Source organism: Chionomys nivalis, chromosome 8 (genome assembly GCF_950005125.1).
Source record: "Chionomys nivalis chromosome 8, mChiNiv1.1, whole genome shotgun sequence".
NCBI lineage: Eukaryota > Metazoa > Chordata > Mammalia > Rodentia > Cricetidae > Chionomys > Chionomys nivalis.
The window spans coordinates 53,354,017-53,371,861 of record NC_080093.1 but is presented as its reverse complement, the minus strand read 5'-3'; the positions used below and the strand labels follow the sequence as shown (position 1 = coordinate 53,371,861).

The following is a 17,845-nucleotide window of genomic DNA, read 5'->3' as shown; positions in this document are numbered from 1 at the left end:
TTTTATTATGGAAAGAAGACGTGGGGTTAAGCTCATCTCATAGTTTTGGCTTTTGTCCAGTCTTGCAGCCCATGAGTGGTGCAGCTGGATGTGACCTGAAAGATGAGCATTTAAAACGGTACATTTCCAACATGGCTACTTGTCGCATTTCTGCCCAAATCCGATCTGAACCATATCCACAGGGTTGGGACACTGGACTCTGTTCCCACTTGCTGGTGGTAGCTGGAGTTGACGCTCTACTGGGGCAGATTCAGGGCCATGCTCAGCCCATCCCTACCTCACTGCATTCCACTAGCTCCATAGCCTACCTCCTGTCTGGCATGTGTCCACTGAATGTTCACTGTATCCCATGTGATGGATGGATGGTGGCAAATTAGACACACAAAAGTACTCATGGACACGCGGGTTCATCAGGTAGCTGAAATGGCACAGTCATTAAGTGAGCTTTTAAGAAAGCCAGTCAGAGGCCAGACTGGACCTGATGGGGGAGGAAATCAGGGTTGGGGTGGAGGAATGGTGATGCCCACAGGTGTTTGCTTCAAGTTCTTGGATGCAGTTAACCAGGAATGGAATGCACTTGAGGGGGCTTCCTGTGCCCCCGCCCCCAGGGCGGGACTTCTGGGGATGGGGACTTCTCATCTGCTCTCCAGGTTGGGATAGAGCTGACCTGGGCTGTGCAAGCTCCAGTGGGCTCTCATATATGTTTCCCAGGGCTGACAGAGAGCTGTGCTGTATGCTGGGGCCAAGGACTAGTGCTCCCTTCAAGGGAAGCCAATGGAACACAGACCTTCTTGCTCCTCAGTGTAAGCTTCTGCCTCTGACCGGTTCCTGGGTGTCCAGGAACCCAGCTGCAGCTATTGCTCGTCAGCCACTTCTGTCTGTGCCTGGCCCAGCTCCTTTCTCTCTGTCCCTGAAAGCAGGGCAGCCTCAGGAGCTGGAACCACTGGGCCAAACTAACACCTGTCAGTACAAAAGGCTCCATGAGATGGAACAGGAAGGGCCTGGCTTCCCCAGATATGTTATTTTTTTCTTCTTTTACTCGAACACAGGTTGTTTTAGAGATAACTTGCTTACTTGCTCATCTTCAGAGAGACCCCGGGTGTCTAGCCCAGCAGGTTGTGTGGCTGTGGTGGGGATCCTTGGTGGTAGTGGCTGAGTAGGTTGGCTGCATGGTGAACTAACCACTCAGCGGTGTAGCCCACGCAGGCTGGCGGAGCTGCAACAGGACCATTCTGACTTCAGCCTACCCTGGTGTGTGAACATCTTTATCTCTTTCCTACAGGCTGTCAGCAGAGACCACCCTGGGTGCTACCATTCCACCAGGGATCATTGACAGTGATGTATGCCATGGGACCAACAATCCCTTGTCCTATTGGCCCCAAGCAGCTGGGCCACCCTGTGCTGTGTATGCCCCAATATCAAGCCTGGAGTGTTGGGAAGCCCCTACAGCTCCTGGACCCGTCTGAGCTGGTGCTACTTCTGCCTCTGCCATGGCTGTGCTCACCACTACCCACTGTCACCTCTGCTGCTGTTACCGCTACTGAGGCTGTAGCCACTGCTGCTAGCACCACTGCCAAGATTCGGCAGGCAGCAGATTATGCCAAGGGATGTCTTTGTAGTCAGTCCCTCTACCATCTCTTGACAGCACAGCACGGGGGAACCCAATGAGCATGAACATATCCCGTGCTGAATGCAAGAGTAAGAATAGATTGCATATCTGCCAAGAGGTTATGTGCACAAGGCCAGCCATTAGACAACCGCTGGGCGAGTGCCTGCGCTATCCACCTCTTTGTGTATTTGAGCGTCGTCCTGTGGCTCATTAGAGAGCCAGTCTGGGAGCCTGTGCTGTACACTGCTCCCCTGTGCTCCAGCACAGGCTTCTGTAAAGCCTGTTTGCCCTTCCCTGGTTTGAAACAGAGCAGCAGAACCTACGGCTCAGCTGGAGACACTAAGAGCTGAAGCTGGAGGCACCAGGTGGGTCATCCTTGACCTTTTATTAACACAAATCAGCAAAAGATTTCCTCACTTACTTTATTTAATGCAGAAGGAGTCTGTCTACATATGTGTGCACCATGAGTGTGCCTGGTGCCCATGGAGGCCAGAAGAGGGCGCTGGGTTCCCTGGAACTGGAGTTAGATGGTCATGAGCTACTCATGTGGATTCTGGAAACTGAACCTGGGTCAGGGTTCTTCACCGCTGAGACTCTGTCCAACCATTTATTAATCCTTCTACTTACTGATAACAGCCCTCAAGCAGCTGCCCCGTGCCCCCCAGGTCTCTGTGGAATGGTGAACTCTGTCGTCATTCTGCTGCCCCAGTGTGGACATGCCTCTCTGACTCTGAGGAGGAGCTGATCTGTGTTTGTCTGCTCTGTGAAACTCCAACTGTTCTGAAGTTAGAGCACAAGGTCGCCTCAAGGTTAATGAGGACCCGTGATTCCAACCCGTGGCTGTCAGCCTGCAGGCAGTGTTAGGCCACCTGAGAGCATTTAAAGTGCAATAGCCTTGGTGAGGCAGTTCAATAAGAATTTCTGGCCTGGCCCTGCTGTATTTGAAAAGACTGCACAGCCAGGATGAGAGCATGAATAGTTTCTTCAGAACCGTAGGCCTGGGTGGAAATCCTGACACAGCGTGTAATTATCTCACCAGCTCAGCACCCCTTAAACCCATAAATCCAAAGCATTTTGATATCCAAACCTTCCTGAACAGAAACATTAAGACGTGAGTGTAAAATTCCTCTCCTGACCTCAGGGCATGGACTGTAGCTGAAACATTGGTGCACTTGGCTGTGGTGTGCAAAATCAGCACCAGGCAACACGCATGTGACACACAAATGAATTCATGTTCAGACCTGAGTCCCATCCACAGGGCATTTCATTACATATATGCAAATATTCTCAAACCCCTAAAAGTCTGGCATCCCTAGGGGCGAGGGATCTGTACCTTGTGATAACATCAGGTCAGGTTTGAGTAGAGATCTCTGCTAACACAGGTGGTGAACAACAGGAGAGCTTGCCCAGCGCTTAAGAGCAAGCTCTTCAGAGGACCGGAGTTCTGTCCCCGCAGCTTGCAGGGGCTCCGATGTCCTCTTCTGGTCTCCATGGACACCTGCACTCATGTGAAATCTGTACTCTTGGGCCTGTACAGAAACACATAATAAAAATAAGTCCATAAAAGGATGGTGGATAAATAAACAAGCGAGTGCTAAAAGTTGCTTTGAAGCTGGAACCTAACCAAGGTGCAGGGGATGCAGGGGTAGCCGGGCCGGAGCCTAACCGAGATGCAGGGGTAGCTGGGTCTTCCAGTCACCCACCTCGGGTGCCTTTCTGGATCCTTGGGTGGCTGAGAAGATTTTGCAGGAATCATGAACACTGTTCAGCTAGTGAATACAGTAAGACTAGTTTGCCTTGAGATAGGTAGATTGATTAATTAATTTTGAGACATGATCTCACTATGTAGACCAGATTGCCTGAACCTCATAGAGATCCTTCTGCCTCCGCTTCTCAAGTGCTGAGATTAAAAGCATGCAGCACCATGACCTGGCCTGCCCTGAGATTTTAACTGAGTAGTGCACAGGGTGAAAAGGTGAACTCTTGGATTTTTACTTACAAACCTTCCTGGCTGGTTGAGGGGGCTCACTGCTGAGGCTGGCCCTGTGGGTGGAATGGGCAAGACTGAGGCCCCAGAGGAAGCACCGTCAGGTCCATGGGGAACATCGACTCCTGCCACCGTGGGAAGATCCTACTGAAGAACCTCGTGGGGAGAAGTGTAATCAAGTGACCTGGGAGGTTTGCGGGTTGAAGACCCTGTGGGGCTACTGGGCCCTGGGAAGCGCTGCCACTAGCTCCTATCCTTTGGTGTCCTCAGGTCAGGGCTGCATCCCTGATGATAGGGGAAATGCCAGGTATCTGGGTTTTCATATGACCACTTTAGAGTGGCAGGCTTTTCTTTTCTTTCTTTCTTTCTTTTTTTTTTTTTTAACTAAATGTGTGTTTGTGTGTGTGTGTGTGTGTGTGTGTGTGTGTAGGTATGGTAGCTGACTTTAATTATCAACTTGATACAATCTAAAGTCACTTGGGAAGAGTCTCAAACTCCAGCCCAGGTCCAAGGTTAATGGGGCTAGCAAGTTGGTGCAGGTGCCCCAGGGTGCCTGACAGTGAGGGCAAGTGGCCTCGCTGTGTGCAGAAGTGATGAAGGGTGGGGCTAGGAGCCCCTTGTAGTTTCTGTGTGAGCTACAGGGTGACTGCAGCCCGGTGCTGTTTGGAAGTGGCCAGGTGGGCTACGACTGGGCCTGGGGTAGATGTAGCCTGAGGTCTTGGAGTACCCTGACTCAGGAGCATTGGCTGGGTGCCTGTGCTGATACCCACTGTGTCCCTGTGAGTGATGCTGCTTTGTGCCAATATGTTACGAGGCCAGAAGACGACCTGGCTTTACACATGGTGGCCCTGGCACACATGGTGGGCAGAAGGTGCACCTGGTGGAGCCTGTTGCTGCCTTCCACCTGTGTGGACAGGTAGTACATCACTGGAGTGTGGGGAATGTGTTCATTCGTGGACAGACAAGAAGAAGCACTGTGGACAGTGGCATCTCCCAGTGTGAATGACCGACAGTGGGAGGGAAACCCCTTTACTGTTATTCTCGGTTCTCTGCTTTGTGCCTCTATGATCCACAGAAGAAAAGGCTGTTGACACAGCAGCCTACACTTCCCCTTCCTGGGCTAAGTCTCTGTGGAGAGTGACTCAAAGGCTTGTTTAAAGCACCGGCTTCGGGGTAGCATCTGTACAGAAGAACAATGGAGATGAGAGAAGGGACTTGATGTCAGGTGACAGTCTGTGGGACAGCCCGCACAGGGAGAGGAGTGCTGGAGAGAGGCCGCTCGGAGCAGCCTGTAATGTGGGCCCCCCTGGGCTCTGTCTTCTAGATGATGAGTATCAAAGTTGTTTTTAGAAGGGGACCTTTGTCCTCCCTGGGTAACCACAACACACAGGAGATGCTTGTGTGTTCAGCCTTTCCAGAGGTTGACACTTGTCCTATTAGGCTAGGCCCTTCTGGCAAGCACATAGCCCTGTGGAGCTGGCCATTCCTAACGCTGCCCTTCTGAGAGGTGCCTTCTGAGATGCCAGATTTCCTTACCATTGATGCCTCCCTGGCACGATGTCCTGTGAATCTGTTCATCTGTCTGTAGGACTCTCCTGTGTCTTTCCATCCACAGGCATAAGAGGTTGTGTGGCTCTTTCCTCTTTGCCGGGAGTCATGTTTGGTGTCATCCATGCAAAACTCAGGCTTCATTTGTGCACAGCTATAGAGCCCATGGCCAGAGGGTCCCACAGCTTGACCAGGCAGTGCCTGAGTGATGAGGGTGACCATGTATTCCCACTGGCCCAGGGCATCCCAGCCCACATGACCTTCACCTTCTTGACAGAGTTTCCATACAGGTGGAGTTGCTGGTATGATGTAGCACATTCCCTGCCAAGTATGATGTGGCACATTCCCTGCCAGTTTGGGCATTTATCCTAGGGATGGGGCAGTGTCACCTCTGTAGCCACCAAATACAGAATGACTTTTCTGGGTCCTGTTGACACTTTGCTTTATTTCCCGATCTTGTAGCCCAGGCTGACCTCAAATTCATTATGCTGAGGTTGACTTTGAACTCATAACCCCGTCTCCACCTCCTAAATGCATTTATGGGTTTTTGCTGCCACACCTGGGCATATTGGTCTTCCTGGTGCTCGCTTACGGCCCTGCTCTGAGGCAGCTGTCTACAGCCTGACCGGGCTTTGGCACTGGAGCTGTCTCCACACTGACTCTAAGGAAGGGGCTCTCCCAGCTTCTGCCTTGGGGACCCCCGACTCTCCTGGCTCCAGCCTGCTCAAGACTTGGGTCTCTGTTCTGCTCTTGGACCTGGCAATGATCTTTCTGAGTCTATCTTCATCTTTTTGTGCTATTTTTATTCTGTGCTGCTAGCCGCTCCGTGTTTGAAGTAGGGGGTTATTACAACATGACTTGCCGCCTTCTGACCCGGTGCCTGCATTCCTTCCCCTCCTGCTGCCATCCTGGCCTCAAAGAAAAACCAGCAGTAGCTGTTCCTCCTATGTGGGCAGCTTCAAACTACTACTGCTGCCATCCGGTAAATTCCCATAGTCGCGGCCGCTGCTGCAGCCAGCTGGGACTCCTTCAGAGCAGCTTCAGCACAGTGTGAGGGACCTCCCTGGTTCTGGTCCTGACTGATGCTTCTGCCCAGGCCCAGGGGAGGAGGAGAGAGGTACCCAGTTCTTTCCACTTTTCGGGATCTGACGTACAAGCACATAGGTGCCATGGACTGATGACTCCATGGACTGGCGATCACGCTGGCAGACCCAGGAGCTAGAGTGGGCCCCTGGGTCCTCTCAGTATTCGTATTGATTTATTCTCCTGTCTCTTTCCTTCGCAGAGATCCAGACACCATGCCTCGCAGCCCCACATCTAGTGAGGACGAGATGGCCCAAAGCTTCTCCGACTATTCCATGGGCTCAGAGTCAGATAGTTCCAAAGAAGAGACCATCTATGACACGATTCGGGCCACTACAGAGAAACCAAGCGGCCCGAAGATGGAGGAGATCCAAGACAACACCTTGGTGATTCGAGTACTCATCCAGGATCTGCAGCAGACAGTGAGTCCCTGTGTGCGGCAGCATGAGCGTCCTTGCTCTGCTTGGATGTCTGTGTCTAGTGGCTTGAGTGGTGGCTGTGGGGGCCTGTGGTTGGTTCACCCTAGGCCTGCGAGCTGGTGTTCTAGACCCATGTCCCTGTGTAGCTCTAAGATGTTTCTCATCCTTAGCCCCCCTTCTTCCTTCCCTCTGCAGCCCACAATATTCACTGAGTACTCTCCATTCCTCCTGCATTGCTATAATGAAAACTTGTTACAGAGAAATTTATAAAGAAAAGAGGTTTAGGTGGGCTCCTTGGTTCTAGAGGGCCAAGCTCAAAGGCTATCCGGGGTGGTGATCTTCTTTTTAGCAGAGTCCCACGGTGAGCCAGGATGCCATCGGCAAAAAGTGGGGGATTGTATGCATGCTTCTATCCGATGAATCTTTCTGTTCTCCTATATCTACCGGGATTTGAGAACTGGATCCCCCTGACTTGACTTCGCCTCATTCTACTCCCTCCCCAAAGTCCCTCTTCCAAACATCATCATTAAATTTAGTTCCCAGACTTTTCATACTTCTTGACAGAGATTAGATTTGAAACTGGGAACCCTAGGGGGTAACCAAGCCATGTCCAGGCTACACAGTAAGCGCCTTCTGCTAGGTCAAGCCTCCAAGCCCCAGGCCTCAGAGCTAATGGCCCACGGGAGCCATTTCTAGTCTTACAGATGAAGCACAGTGGTGAGCGTATCAACCAGCAGTGTTGATGCCTCAGCAAGCACAGTAGCCTGCTGCCTCCTGTCAGCTGCTTTTCCCTTCGTGGAGGTGGGGAGTCTGGTCTGAGTGGATCTCATTTCCCCACACTACTCCAGCCACCACCTGCTTGTTCCTCAGTCCTGGGCCCAGCATCATTTCCTGGGATGTCCCAAAAGTCCTCAGACCACACTGATCACCCTGCTCTGTCCCTGGGGATGGACTTGCCCCCCGCTGGATGTCGGCTTCTGCTGCTTGGGTTGGGGAGAAGAGGCAAGCTAGATGTGATAGATGGCCATGGATGTTGTGTTTATATGTGACTTCCCAGGAGGTTCCTGGGCCTGGTGTTTTTTCATTTTTCTCTGCCTTTCTTCTTCTTGTTCTTCAACTCCTTGGGGTTTTTCTGATGAAACTGGAAGCTCACAGCAGAGATAAGCTTCAGTTCCCATGAGGAGTAGGATCTGAATTGTTGGTGCTTTGCTGGTCTGGACGATCAGGCTCTGGCTCTGCCTGGGGCATCACACGGGTCATGCTAGGGCCTTTGGAGAATCTGCTCCATGTCTGGGTGTCTGTGACAAGAGGGGATGTCAGTTAATGACAGGGCCTGGAGAGGCAGCGAGGAATGCGCTCTGGGCTGACAGGATGAAGGAAGTGAAGTGGGGTAGTGGGGTGACAGGGTGGGAGGTGGGGTGTGGCCATGGGGGTGGTGGGATGACAGAGGTGGGGGATTGAGTGGTGGAGTAGTGGGGTGAATCAGATGGGAGTGGGTTGTTGGGGCATGGGGTACAGGGGTAAATGGGAATGGGAGTGGAACAGTTGAGTGGGAGATAAGGGAGGTGGGGAATAGGGTGGTGGGTGGCAGGGTGAGGCAGGTGAGGTGGGGTAGCACCTCTCTAAGCTGCCGTTACCCAGCTCCTGAAGACAGGCTGTGGGGAGGGCTGCGTGGGTGCAGATCACACACACACGCAATTCATTAATGAATATCTCTGACATTATCCATTTGAATTTAAGTGGAGAAAAGCCAGTGAGGAAACAATGAACATTCATCTTTTTTGTTGTTGCTGCTCCAAGAAAGATGGTGTCTAAGGACATCTAGAGGGAAGCATTATTAAACCCATGAAGAGGGATAGATTTTCTGTTTCCCCTTAGAGTTTTCCTCTCTGGCTATGCTTTTCCTGGGCCGCTTCTGGATTGCTAAACCGAGTTTGCACTCCAACTCCCAGGCTCTTGGAACAGCGCCCCCTTCTGCTTCTGTCAGGAAGAGGAAATGGGAGGTTCTCATCCAGGCAGACACCTGGGTATTCAGGCTCCTTTTCTTGGGTAGCCAGGCTTTTCCTAGGGCCTGGAGTCCTCCACATCCCCCTCCATATCTGTCTTGAAGGTGAGGGATGGAGAAGGTTAGCTGGCGAGTGTCCCACTTCCCTGCCTTCCCAGCTTCCTTAGGAGGGTCACTTATTTGCAGACTGGGTCTTGGAAGGTTTGGTGAGCAGTACTAGTTATTCATAGTGCCCTCCCTCCTTCCCTACCCCATGCCTTGTCTGTCTTCCCTCTTCTTCTGTAAGGGCTTTGCTTGTAGATTTTGCATATCTTACTTAACACTCAGCCCAGCCTGCACCCAAGTACCCCCAAGTCATCCTGACTCTGTTCCCACCTCCATACTCTAGGAAAGGTCAGAAGTGCCAGACAGTGGTGGCACATGCCTTTAATCCTAGCACTTGGGAGGCAGAGCCAGGTGGATTTCTGAGTTCGAGGTCAGCCAGGCCTACAGAGTGAGTTCTAATACAGCCCGTGCTACACAGAGAAACCCTGTCTCGAAAAACAAGCAAGCAAGCAAACAAGAAAGAAAAAGAAAGGAAGGAAGGAAGGAAGGAAGGAAGGAAGGAAGGAAGGAAGGGAGGAAGGAAGGGAGGAAGGGAAAAGGAAAAAGAAAGGTCAGAGACTTTGCCACAGTCTTTTCTTTGGCAGGTTCCTATTTTATTTACCTTGCATTGAGCAGAGTTCATTGCTAAAGGCAGAGCCTCCTTGTGAATGTGAATATCCTCCTGGGCCTCATCATGTGTGGCCTGTCTGCTCTGTAAAAGCACCATAGTTTGGGAGCTGGAGAGATGGCGCAGAGGTTAAGAGCACTGACTACTCTTCCAGAGGTCCTGAGTTCAATTCCCAGCAACCACATGGTGGCTCAGAGCCATCTATAATGAGATCTGGTGCCCTCTTCTGGCATGCAAGCATACATGGAAGGAATGTTGTATACATAATAAAAAAAAAAAATCTTTTTTTTTTTTTTTTTAAAAAAAGCACCGTAGTTCATGGAGATTTAGTCATAGATGATGAACTCAGGGTTTGTGGCACTGGAACCCAAACCCAGGGGACACTGTGTCTTCTTCAGCTTAGCCTACCTTCAGTCAATACCATCATACACGTTAGCACCCTGCTGGAAACCCATTTATCAACAAATTAATTGATTCTACTTACTTGCATGGTGTGTGTGTGTGTGTATGTGTGTGCATGAGTGTGTGCACACATCGTTACTATGTGGATGTCAGAGAGCAACTTGTAGGAGCTGGTTCTCTCCTTTCATGTGGGGCTCCTGGGCCAAACTCAGGTCGTCAGGTGTGGTATCAAGTGCCTTTACCTACTGGGACATCTCGCTAGCCCTGGAAGTCTGTTTTAAGTGGAGGATCGGGGGTGAGGATTTCTTCAAAATAACTTACACAAAGCATGTGAAAATAACAGCACAAAACATATGGCAGTATGGAGCTCTGACTACAAAGCAAGAGCTGCCTGCCACTGGGGTATTTGAGGGTGCAGGTGTGTGTTATGTGTGTGTACAAATTAGATATTTTCCTGCTTTGTTCATATCTGTAAATGAAAATATTTAGGAATTATAAATCAGTTCTCTTCAATTGACTTATTTCCCAGCAGAGTCCACAAACAGTGAAGGGTGACTGCATTTTGCAATGTCTCTTTGTCACCTTGGGCTCAGATGCTAATTTTCCTCTTTCATAGTGTGGGGCCATAACTGTTCCTCCTGCTTCAGCCACTAGAGCACAATTGTTTGTTGCTTTTGTTGTCATTGTTAAATTTTTGGAAACAGGGTCTCACATAACCCAGGCTGACCTTGAATTCACAAAGTAGCTGAGGATGACCTTGAACTCCTGATCCTCCTGCCTCCAAATCCCAAATGTTGGGATTAGAGGCATGACTGCCATATTTGGTCTATGCAGTGCTGTGGGAAGAACCCAGGGATGAGTTGATCTCTCGCTCCTAAACAGTGTTTATTATTTTTTTTAAATATTTATTTTTAGTTTGAAGTGTGTGTGTGTTTTCCAGAGGTGCCAGAAGAGGGCGTCAGACCTCTTGGAGCTGAGCTGCCTGACGTTGGTGCTGGGAACTGAGTTCAGGTCCCCTGCAAGAGCAGTACAATCCCTCCAGCCCTGAACGAGGTCATTGATCCTTCCTGGAAGTGTGGATTTGCTTGCCCTTCCTTTCTAGGTAGTTCCCTGGTGTTCTGTGTCATATCCTGTGTAGCTTGCCTGGTTGCTGTCTACATCAGGGGAACCAGCTAGCCTCACTCTGGGAGTTTCTTCTCCACGTCTGCATCTCAGCCTCTCTCTGTTGAGTTTTCCGGTGTCTCTGTGTCATGCATTTGACTGAGCGGGTCTGTCCCTGGGGTTCTCCGATCTAGAGTAGCTCTTATTGGCTAGTTCTCCTCTGTTTTCGTAGCGCTACACTGTTTCTGATGAGTACCCTCCAGAGCTGCTTTTGGGCACATGTTCTGATTTCTGATTATTTCCCTCCTGAGTATAATGTTGCTTAAGACAGCCGTTCCACTGTGGGGTGGGTTTTCACTCAGCGGAAGTTGGCTGGCTCTCTACTCATCCTTCTCTTCTCTGTCTTCATTGTTGCCTAGGCCATCATCCCTCCCCACCCTACAGCCGAGTGACCCCAGCTCTGTCCTGTGGATCTGAGAGCATACGCGTGAACCCTCTCAGCTCTCTTGTGATGTTAGATGTATCAGTCTGTCGGTCTGTCTTTGCACATAAAAGATGTGGGGGTGCCGGGCGGTGGTGGCGCATGCCTTTAATCCCAGCACTTGGGAGGCAGAGGCAGGTGAATCTCTGTGAGTTCGAGACCAGCCTGGTCTACAAGAGCTAGTTCCAGGACAGGCTCCAAAGCCACAGAGAAACCCTGTCTTGAAAAACCAAAAATAAATAAATAAATAAATAAATAAATAAATAAATAAATAAATAAATAAAAAAATAAAAGATGTGAGGGGGGAGCTTTCTAGAGGGCTGGGGGCAGGCATCTCCCCTTTCTTTTTCCTCCAAAGATGATTTTACATGCTTTTCCTTAAGAAGTCCCCTGACTAGAGACCAAGCCTCTTCCTCACTGTTGGGTCCCCTCCACCCCATCACTCAGTGAAGAGCCCTGCCTAAAGGGTCTCCCACCAGCTAACTCCATAACCTGGTCTCCCACCCAGGGAAGGGAAAAAAAGCCTCAGTGAGAGGGAAGAGGCACTTCCTCTAGCACAGCCTTCTGCATCTCTGCAGCTCATCTGATTGTTCCTGTTGTACCCCGGTTCTCCTCTAGGCACTTTTGAGGCTGGTTTCTGTATTTTGCTTCATTTATTCTGACTTACTAGGTTCCCAGAAACTGCATCTCTCAGTCTTGGCCTCCAAAGTAGAGAGCCCTTGACCCGCCATCCATTCCAGTCATCCTTCCATATAGTGTTTTAACTGGTTAATCTTTGTTTCCCAGAATTGCTACTGACATAGGCGTGCGTGCTGTGGTCTGTAAGAGGACTCCAGGGTGGCAGACTAGATGCTAAAGATCAAAACTGGGAGGACAGAGGAGGCTGCCGGGGACAGGTACAGACCATAGTATACCCCTTCCATGCTGGGGTCTGTCCCCAGGACGGGTGGGCCCACTCCACTCAGGCAGGATGCGGCCTTGCCTTGAGCTGATCTTGACACAACTCATTCCTGTGGGTGTGTCCTATGCAGGGAAAATCCCAGTGTGCCATAATTATACCCAAAGGTATTGAATGGCTTCAAAATATTGCCTTCGTGAAAAACACATATTAAGGTCTTGAATGTGTCCTGTGTTGTCCTTGCAGCAACCCTGAACTTGGTAGTGTGTCTGAGCATCTTTGTGGATGGTTAACACACCTGCAGAGAGGGACAGCATCTTAGTTGTGCACATGGAACCTTGATGATCGACAACCGGGAGGAGACAGAACCATACAGCATGCTCTCTCCTGGTCACCAGGGAGGCTCAGGATGTGCTGAAGTTTTTAATTAGGTTTTTCGACAGCACAAAGAAGTGGGTTTTCTTATGACATTTTCATACATACAAGCCATTAAATTTTGTTCTTCTGCTTCTTCTCTCCCATTGTCCTTCCCTGCCCCTTCCACTTCCCCCCACTGTCCCTCCCTGCCCCTTCTACCTCCCCTTACTCTTCTTCCCTGTCTCACCTCTGCCTTCCCCCCCCCCCCCGTCTACCTTCCCCCTACCTCTGCCTTCCCCCACTTCTATCTTCTCTCCACCTCTGCCTTCCCCCCACTTCTACCTTCCCCCTACCTCTGCCTTCTCCCACTCTGCCTCCCCGTCTCTACCTTCCCCTCCTTTCCTCCCCTCACTGTCTCTCTAATCGTCCTTCCCTGTCCCTCTACCTGTCTGTTGGTCTCCTTCCTATTCCCAAATATCCTCCATCTTCTCCCCTCTCTCAATACCCTTTCTACTCCCCACCCCGCCACACATCTAAATCTAGATTGTTTATATGAGAGGAAGCATGCACTATTTGTCTTTTTGAGTCTGGCTCACTTTGCTTAACAAAACAATCTCCAGTTTTCATCCGTTGTTCCTGCAAATGTCATGTTTTCACTCTTTATGGCTGTATAAGATTTCATTGCATCTACACACCGTGTTTTCTTTATTCATGCGTCTGACATCTATGTAAGCTGTGGTGCATAGCAGAGCAGCAGGCATCCCAGTCTGTAGAAGGAACCTGGGGGATCAGAAGGGAGCTGGAAAGAGGCAGAGCAGATGGTCTGAGGTCTGAAAAGCCCCGAACCTAAGGCCCAGGATGCACCCACTGACTGCCAGGTCCTCAGACCGAGTTTGCAGAGGCAACTGATACTCAGTATGGGAAGGTGGCCCCCGAGCAGCCTGTGTGGAGAGCAGTCCTGGGCCCATGGTCTTGTCTTGCTGTTTTCACTTGGCATGTGTCCTTGCCCTGGGAGTCCACTGAGGTGTCACTACTGCCGTAGTGTTCCTTAGCAGCCAGGATGGGTCAGGTGACTTGGGAAGGTTCCCAGAACTCTGAGTGTAGGTATAGCGTGGTATAACTTGAACGGCCACAGCACTGACATCCAAAGCCCATGTTTCCTGCCTGCTTTGACCAGTTCCTGGCTGGTGACCTTCAACTGTGGTTCAGGTCCATAACTCCTCAGGTCTTGCGTCTGCTTGCACTCACTGGAGTGACCAGGCGTGTTGGGAAGTGTTGCCCTGGACACCTCCTGGAGACTAGACTTGTAACATCACGATGTAACCGGAAGGGCCTCTCAGGAGCGTTATCAGTTCTGGAACTTTCTGAAGACCATTTCGCTTCATTTCGTTCAAGACAAACAAAGCCCCTGGAGGCAGAGACAGGCACTCCCACGGGTATGAGTTGTCAGCAACAGAGCGGACATTGTTCCCGCATGCCGTCCCTTGCGGGCTAAGTCCTCTGTCTAGCTGGGGACATGACACAGTTCCTGGAATCCTGCCCAGAGGAACTGAGTGGAGCTGCCAGCCAGTTTGCCCCAGGGGGCCCCCAGTGCCTACACACTGGGTGGTGGTGCTTGGAAAAGCTGTGGGACTGACCTTCACTGCCCCTTGTGGCTCAGTCCTGCTGCCTCCTGCTGCTTGCTATTTCTGAGATCACAACTCCGGTGCGTCCGAAGCTTTGGGCCAGGAGAGTCTAAGGCAGTGTTGGCAAGGCACCCCGGAGCCCTGGCTGAGCAGGACTTGCGTGGAGGACAGGCAGGGGTTGGCAAAGGGTGCCAGGCACATACTGGAGCATATTTTTGCATCATTCCAAATGCGGTGTATAACTGGCACGGGTTGTGCGACCTGGCCTTTTAAAAAGCGGCACGTACCCAAATCACTACCCAGTGAAGCTGGCTCTTCTGTTAGATTTTTTTGAGAATGGTGAATGAGGCAGTGGGTCCAGCGCTGGCTGTGATCGAGCTGCGCGGCAGCTTGGACTTGAACCCACATTTGTCCTAGGGAGGTGGAAGAAGAGCCCTGTGCCAGTGGGGGAAGGCCCTTGAGGGTTCCCAGCAGCAGCCCCTCAACCTCCAGTCAGGCTTGGCACCAGGAGCTCAGCGAAAGCTATCAGTCCAAGCCTCCATCTCCTCTACCCCGCCACCCTGGCCCATCTCCTGGCAGCTGCTGCAGGGAAATGAGGCTGGCCCCTTTCGCCTTAATTAGTGCTTCCATTTATGACATAGATATATCTTCCTATGGGGTATTTCATTTAGCAAAAAGCTTTTCAGCTACCACTCTGACCCCCTTAAAGACTATTTATTGCAGCTCATCCATTCTCTCTCTTTGCTCGACTCTCTGTCCCTGTCTCACTCAGGTACCGCTCCAAAGCTACCGCTCCAGATTTGGCACTGCTAGAAGTCTCTGCCTCTCCATCTCACTAGCCCTGCTGTTCCTGCTCCCACCTTCCAGCAGCCCCCATCTCTCACCTGCTTCTGAGTGGTCTATCAGGAACACCTGACATCGTGCTCGTCAGTGAGGTTGAACTGGAGCTCTAGGCACAGTACAGTCATCTCCCTCCCTCTTGCTCACAGGCAGGTCACAGTCAGGCTGGCTTTGCATATATAAAATTTCTCCTGCTTTTGAATACCAGGACAACTCAGCGTGCTGCGAAGATGCTTGAACCCATGTCCCTGTCCAGTGGCTGAGAACAAAGGACCGTGGGGTGGCCATCCGTGGTGAGATGGTGTAGGAAGGCTGGTACCCAGCGTAATCACCTTGACCAGCCATCTGAATGTTGTTCTTGGCCCCAGGGGAGAAGTGAATGTGGCATTTCTTCAAAGGCTCATGGCGTCTGTGCCTTTGGCAAACAGGAAGCTGGTATGGGAGTTGAGGGCTGTTAGGCATGTTGGCACCTTCCTTCCACGTCAGGAAGGTTTGTTCTGGGTTGTTTAGGGTGCACCACAGAGGATACTGGCTCCATATGGTTCGCCTTCTCCTTGTTCCCTACGGCATCGTAGCACTCATCTCTCATCACTATGTTTTGGGTTAATGACTAAGTGTCTTAGCTAAGTCACTGCTGGGAAGGCTGCCAGTGGAGGGGCTGGTCCCACAGGGCCTGGCTTCCCAGCCAAAGCACCTAGTCCTACCATCTAGCTTGGGGTCTGAACTTGCAGCTAGTTCACAGCTTATAGCTCACAGCTCGTCATTCCCAGCCTCTGATTCCTGCCGGAGGCTCCTGCCTCTAGAATTCCTTCCCCTGGAATCCCAGCTCTTCCTGCCCCTGTTATCATCTTCCCTATGCAGCTCAGGAACAGATGCTCCCTGCACCATCCATCTGGCAGGCATCCCCAGCTCCCTTTCTGCCCAGAACCCTGGATCCACCACCACATCCCCAGTATAACAACATCTCATTCAGCGAGAGCTCACTTCCCTTGGACACTTTGTGGGAAGTGCAGAGGCCCCTGACTGAATCTAGGTGCAGCTGGGTCATGTCCCTTCCCTGACTCCCCCTTGTACCCTCAACACCTGGCCCAACTGTGAGCATCTGTCCCACCAGGGTTACCTTTAAAAAAGACTGTCCCCAAACAGTCAGAACAGCTTTATTGATTTATGATTGTTACAGATCACAGAGTCTTTATTTTTAGCATGCTGGTCAAGAGTTTCTAGTAAATTTGGCAAGCTGTGTGCCCATTGCCTCCATCTAGGTTTGGGGGTACTCCACCACCCCAGGAAGATTCCTCAAACCACTTCCAGCCTGACAAATGTGTGTTTACCCTCTGTGTCTGTGGTTCTTCCTGTTCTGGACATTTCCACCTAGATCAGGCCACACAGTCTGTGGCCTCAGTGACTGGTGTCTCACTCAGCAGTGTGGCAGGCACTGCCTTTATTCAGTTCTTCCAGGACTCCCTCCTTCCCCGGAGAGACCTCTATCCAGGCAGACACTCCACCTGACTTTTTCAGGCTGCCTTCGAGTTATGATTTCCCTCCCAGTGCTTGACGAGCTGCTTGCTCAGTGTCTATCTCCCTTGGCCCCCTGTGTGTTTTGTTAATGCAGCCACAGCTGAAGCAGTGCATTAAAGCCTGTCTCGAGGGTCTGGGCTCGCTTAAGCCTCCCCTGTCAGTCAAGAAGGGACATTCGAGTTGAGTCCCTGGTGATTCATTTACTAGGGAAGATGTGTATCTGGAACTTCCTGAGCACCACCAGCCATGAAATCTGTGTGTTGAAGCCACAAGGTGGCCGTGTGCTGTGGTGTAGTAGGTGTGGTGGAGGGGGCAGGCATGGGGGCAGCTGAGACATGGTGGTTTGGGTGGCCAAGTGAGTTCTGTCCAGAGCACGTAACTTCACTAAATTTGTATCTGTGGCCTTGGCGGCTGTGACTGAAGGAAGGCCGGAAGAAGAAGCAGATGGGAGACTCCTGGGAAGAACTGGAGATGGGAGCCAGGTACAGGGCTGGCAGGGAAGGACCTGCACAAGCTCTGGATGACAGGGCCAAGGACATGGTTGATCAGATCAGAGCCACAGGCTCTTACCAGAGAGTTCTGGGGGAAGAGGAGGAGTGTGCAGGGCTGTAACAGTCAGTCAGTTCGAAATGGAGTTCCTGTGTCGTGGCCAAAAACCTTTTTTCTTTCTTTTTCCTTCATTTTCATGTGTGTAGTGTACATGCACGTATATGTATGTTTGCACGTGTGTGTGAGTTGGTGTGCTTGTGGAGGAAATCATCCTTGATTGCTTCTCTCTCACCTTGTTAGTTGAGACAGGGCCTTTCAATCAAATCCAGAGCTCACCGATGGACGTGGATAGACTTGCGTAGCTTACTCTGGGATCCTCCTTCTGAGGATGGGAGTACAGGGTCCTAGGGATCTGAATTCTGATCCTCATGCTAGCATGGCAAGTGCTTTAACTGATCATCTTTTCAGCCTCATATATATATATATATATATATATACATATATATGCACATATATATCATAATTCATATAACTGCACCATTCATGGACAGTGTGTGCTTCAGTGGATCTCAGGGTATTCACAGGTGAGGACACTGCCATCTCGGTCATAGTGTCTTCTTAACCCTGGAGGAATGCATGCACCAGCTAGCCGCCTGTCCTCTCATGGATCTCTCTAGCTTTTCCTGTTCTGCACTGCAGGGTAAGTGCAGTCACAGGATGGATGGACTGAGAGGTGGTGACTAGCTCTTTAGGGTTCTGTCTCTTATTGGA

General features: G+C 50.9%; 1 protein-coding gene across 6 annotated transcripts in view; it reads left to right on the top strand.

Annotated features, from left to right (window-relative positions):
- Positions 1 to 17,845, top strand: part of Shank2 (SH3 and multiple ankyrin repeat domains 2) — a 441,540-nt gene that overhangs the window by 44,043 nt on the left and 379,652 nt on the right. For all 6 annotated transcript variants that reach the window (XM_057777152.1, XM_057777154.1, XM_057777151.1 and 3 more), the window contains exon 3: positions 6,430 to 6,649. In XM_057777152.1, the coding sequence (XP_057633135.1) occupies positions 6,443 to 6,649 (207 nt within the window). In that variant the 5' untranslated portion in view covers positions 6,430 to 6,442. The remainder of the gene's footprint in view (positions 1 to 6,429; positions 6,650 to 17,845) is intronic.